At 40.3% G+C, this 5,048-nt stretch overlaps 1 protein-coding gene across 2 annotated transcripts in view; it reads left to right on the top strand.

The window, feature by feature from the left end:
* LOC104947367 (hexokinase-1) overlaps positions 1-5,048 on the top strand; it is a 45,708-nt gene that overhangs the window by 15,668 nt on the left and 24,992 nt on the right. For both annotated transcript variants that reach the window (XM_010773465.1, XM_010773394.1), the window contains one exon: positions 401-563. In XM_010773465.1, the coding sequence (XP_010771767.1) occupies positions 401-563 (163 nt within the window). The remainder of the gene's footprint in view (positions 1-400; positions 564-5,048) is intronic.

Raw genomic sequence — 5,048 nt, 5'->3', positions numbered from 1 at the left:
GTGGGTAAAAGTTTTTTGCCCAGAAGGTGAGGCTCATTGACAGGGTGAGATATAAATATACTGTTGGTACTTGTCAATGTCTCTAGGTGTGTAAATGTAGCCCTGTGAATACGATGTCCTTTTGAGTTATCTGTTGTTTTATGTTTATGTTGTAACCTACTTGCTGCCACGTTGGACAGGTCTCCCTTGAAAAAGAGATCGATGATCTCAATGGGACCACCTGGTTTAATAAAGGTTTAAAAAAATATATATATCGTTACATCCCTTGAAATAACCAGTGTCAGAGGTTTGTGTGTTTCAATGTTGATATATGGCTTAATGGATACTCATAGTATTGTGGTTACAGATTGATGAGGAATTGTTAAGATTTATACGATTTATCGTTCTTTGTTCTTTTCAGATCGATAAGTACCTGTACTCCATGCGTTTCTCTGACGAGACGTTGAAGGAGATCACGCAGCGCTTCAAGAGGGAGCTGGTGAAAGGCCTGGGGCGGGACACCAACCCCACCGCCGTGCTGAAGATGCTGCCAACGTTCGTGCGGTCGATCCCTGATGGCTCAGGTCAGTAACTCAAACCCACATTTTAACCATTGATGGATTATCTGAATCCCATCATGTTGATTTCTTTCTCTCATGAAACCACTATCAAAGCCAGTTCATTGCAGAGGTAAGCCCGCACAGTCCATTACAAAAACAGTAATCATTTATGGAATAACTTGTAATTAAAATGTGGCCTCCTCTTTCTTGGCCTACAGGGCATTATAGTCTACTTTATATCCAAATAGAAACCAAATTAACAGAACAGTGTATTACTATTTAAAAAAAAAAAAAACAAAGTCAAACATTTTTTTCATAGTTTTTGTGACCCTTCCCAGTTTTCAGAAGTCAGTAACATTTATGAAAAGTGTCCAATTGACCTGATCTCTCATATCTTTCGCCATATATATGACATTTAGAAGGAAACTAGATGTAACTGCAAGACACAGGGCAAGCATGAAGCCTTAAGGATGACGAAGCTTACCTTAATGCACCTTTCACTTCACGAGATCTCATACATTCATCCAACCAAAACAATTGCTCCCTATTGGTTTAGTGACGTAAAAATGCGCTTAAACCTTCTCCCTGTCATTATGTCATTGTCTGCAGCATGTGTCTAATCCTAATGTACTGCAGTGGTTCTGTCCTTGTAGCTCAATTTTCGTCATCCATCCATCTCAACTGAGTGTTATTTTAGTACCTTCATCAGCTGAATATTAATGGAGGCAAAACTACAAACACAGGTTGGCACGAAATAAATCTTCAATCTATTTTAGTTTGCACTGTGAACATTGTGCTGTCAGACAAACAGAGAGATTAGCAGTAATCCTGCTGCCTTTGTCAGAGAAGACAGGGACAATGAAAGTCCTTACAGATAGTTGAATGGAATACCTTTAGTCATAATAGTCTTAAAAAATACATTCAAATCGTGTTTTTGTATTATTCTTTTTCCCAAAACACTAATTATAATGGGGAAAACTGAATAGCAAGTAACAGAACGATATGTTATTCTTAAACTTCTTTATCTTTCTAATCAATGTTACCATGAATCATTTGCTGCTATTCACCGGCCTGAAGAACTAATTTATGCTTTGTCATTATTTTAAAAACCAGGATAGCAACAATCCTATTTTACTGCTTGTCTCTGATGCATTTACATGTCTTGCTGATAAAAAAAAAAAAACCAGTCAGTCTGCACGTCTAATCTGACCTTGTATTGTGATCTGAGAATAATGTGTGGCACGAGATTATAGTAGAGTGAAAATATACTTCTGGGTCAGTCAGTAAGAATGTTGCTAATTTTATCAGAAATATTACTAAGAAATTAAGCACTATAAACTGATAAACAATTAAACATGAGCTCTCCAATCTGACCTGTATGCTTTCAGTTCTAATCAAAGGTGAATAATCTCTGATACACAATAAATTAGGAAAAAGCAGTGACATTTTTGCAGTTTATCTAATCAGAATACTTTATGGCAATTATGTCTTCCCAATTCAGACAGAAAGACTAAACTACAGTCCCTAAGTGAACATTCACTAATAATTAACCACTATGTCATTTTACTAATCACAGGTCACATAAAGCAACACCTTCCTAGTTTAGGTTGATTTCTGCCACCATACCATTTTCTTACACTAGTATCCATTGATGCAGGTCACAATGTTGAAGACATATTATTATTATTTTGGAAATGTACATTGCTTAAGTTTGAATTAAAAGGAAATGTGTTACCAAGTTAAAAGAAGGGAGACATCTGATAATTAGGGTTGCAAAGGGGCGGAAAGTTTCCGCTACATTTCCGGAAAGTTTCCATGGGAAGTTAAGCTGGGGAATTTTGGAAATATTCGATGCAAAATTAAACAAAAAAACATGACATTTCAACAGATTTTTTTTTTTAAACATTTTTTTTTTAAAGTAGAACAGAACAAGTTTTAATTATTTTATTGAACAATTATTTATTTCATTGAAGAACGAAAACAGGAATGTTGATTTTTTTCATTTTTTTTACACAATTTTCCTTGAGTTACCACGAGATCCTCCTCTAAAGTCCACATGCCACCCCCCCCCCACAATGAACCAACGACTAACCGATGTACCAATGTGGTTCGGTTTTGTAGCAATACTGTAGTAATTTCCCGGTTTAACTAGTCGAGCAAGAAGTCTGTCCAAAATATATTTACCTAGCCCTTGTTGTTCCCTCTTTAGAAAACAAGCGACTCTTTGAACGTCTTTGAGAACATGGTCTCTGCTGTCACAATCACTTCTTGTACTTCTATCTCCCTGCTGCTACAACTACCATCTTTTCTGTCTTTCGCTCTTCTAAAACGTCATCATCACTGGAAATTTCACAATTAGTCGACGCATCAGACACAAGCAAGTTTGACAACACCGGTCGTTACGGTTCTCATCTGACACTCACGTAGAAACAACTCCATGCGACTACCTACCTACGCCTAAGTGGCGGCCCAGTCAGTTCTCGGTGCACGCTCACGTACGCACAGGGTGCGGCCACGTCCAAGTGACTACGGCTACCTACAGTCGAGTATCAGCGACTCTCTTACTTTGTGTGTGCTCGGTGCTTTTCACTCTCATTCACCATACACCATCACTACGGCGACACGCTACGGCCGTCAAACTCAATCTCTCTTCTAACTCAAAGCTTTTACACCCTCCAAGGTATGCACAAAGATACTTTCTCTTTTTTTTGACTACACCCATATGGATTGTCTTTTTCTGTTTCCATAGACACCCATCAATTAAATATTTGCGACACTTTAATAACAGAAACCACATCTTGAACATTTGAACACTACAATAAACTAGCAAACAAACAACATCATAAATCTTCTCAGACCACCAAGTTCCTACATACAGGTTACAATGGTCTTTTACAGTTATTTAATTTCTATTTATGCATTGATGTCTTACTCCTTCACTCCGCATGTACCAGTCTTCTTACTTTCTCGCCGCTCTTATCTGAGTGACGGAGCGAGAATCATCTAACAACTCGTGCACTGTCTGAGCGGTAAGGGCGCGCCGACGCGGACAACAACGCCAGCGCTCGCGCAAACGCGCCGGCTCGCGACCTCGTTGTCTCTCTCTCGGTGTCCTTATCGACTCTAACCCTTTCTCTATCTAAACCTAACGATTTACCTCCTGAACCGAAACCAATTGAGTATTACATTTACATGACGTCATATAGCAGTCTATAAACTCTATTTCTACTTGTCTACGTTTCACAGCACACAGGTATCCTTCACTGTTGTATGCCCGTAGACGATTAGTTTAATACTTAACACCAAATGGAGCAGATCACAACCAGACGACCGTCCCCTTCCTCTTTCATTTAGTTGACCCTCAAAGAACAGAAACTACGACACAAAAAGGTACTTCAGTGTCTCTGGTGAGACGGTGTACCAGCTTGTCCGGACCCGTCCTCCACCTCTCCCCTCTCCACAAAAGTCCGACTCGACTGTCTCACACAGTAACTCAATAAGTCATATTTGGGGATGAAAACAAGGGTCACCGGCACTTACTACAGGAGGTCCTCCCAATCCGACACAGCCATCTAAAGTGAGAGGTAGACTTGGGCCAGACAAAGAACGAGTCACCGAGTCGAGACTGGGCCTCCCTAGGCCACTTCAATGACGCGACGGTTTAGGTTGCGTCACTCGTCAGCAGGGAAAAGACACTCTGCGCTCTCACTCTTCTACTTCCCTCTTCACCTTCATGTTCTTCTTCTCTTTCTCTTCTCCTCCCACTTACAGAATTCCCTCTCACAACACCCATTGCATGAATGGATTCTCAATGTTGAAGGAATATATACGTACGTCAACTATGTCCTTTTCTTTTTGCCTACGCTAATAGCGCCTCATCCCAACGTTTTAAGCCCCCTTAAAAGTTTTCTACCTTTCACAACGGCTGCTCTTAATTGCCCTGTTCCTATCTTGCTTTAAATACCCTTATTTTACCTTAAAAGTTTAAACTCAAACGAGAAAGTATCCCTTGAATTTGATCAACCCCTTTTCATGTAAAATCGTATTAAAATGATTTTCGTTTGTCTACTGGTAAGTTCTATCGTGAACCTTCATAGGTAACGGTATCGTGCTGACGGAATGACGTACCGATAACCTGTGGTGTGTTTCCAGCGTTGTCCGAGCCGTTTACACTCTCACCGTTTGACCAACCAGTAAGCCCGTTTGGACTTCCGAGAAACTCGAGACTGTGTTCTCGGTAGCGCAGTTGTTACGGACGTCACATGTGACTTCTCCTATCTGAGTCTCACACTACCAACTACCTCCGGCTCTCTCTCGAGGTAACGACTTTCCGAAATCGTCTTTTACGTCTCCTAGCCGAAACTTCCTTCTAAACGTACAAATTACCCTGAAAAACCTCCTCTTCCCGAGAAAATAACATTGTAAAACTTACCCTGAAACACCCTGAAACCTACCCCCCACGTAAAAACAAGCTAAAAAATTACTCCACCCCCAACCCCCACCCGTACT

This window comes from Notothenia coriiceps, unplaced genomic scaffold (assembly GCF_000735185.1).
Source record: "Notothenia coriiceps isolate Sejong01 unplaced genomic scaffold, NC01 NC01_scaffold00000184, whole genome shotgun sequence".
Lineage (NCBI taxonomy): Eukaryota > Metazoa > Chordata > Actinopteri > Perciformes > Nototheniidae > Notothenia > Notothenia coriiceps.
Note: the sequence above shows the minus strand (reverse complement) of the source record. Positions and strands in the feature narration are given on the sequence as shown.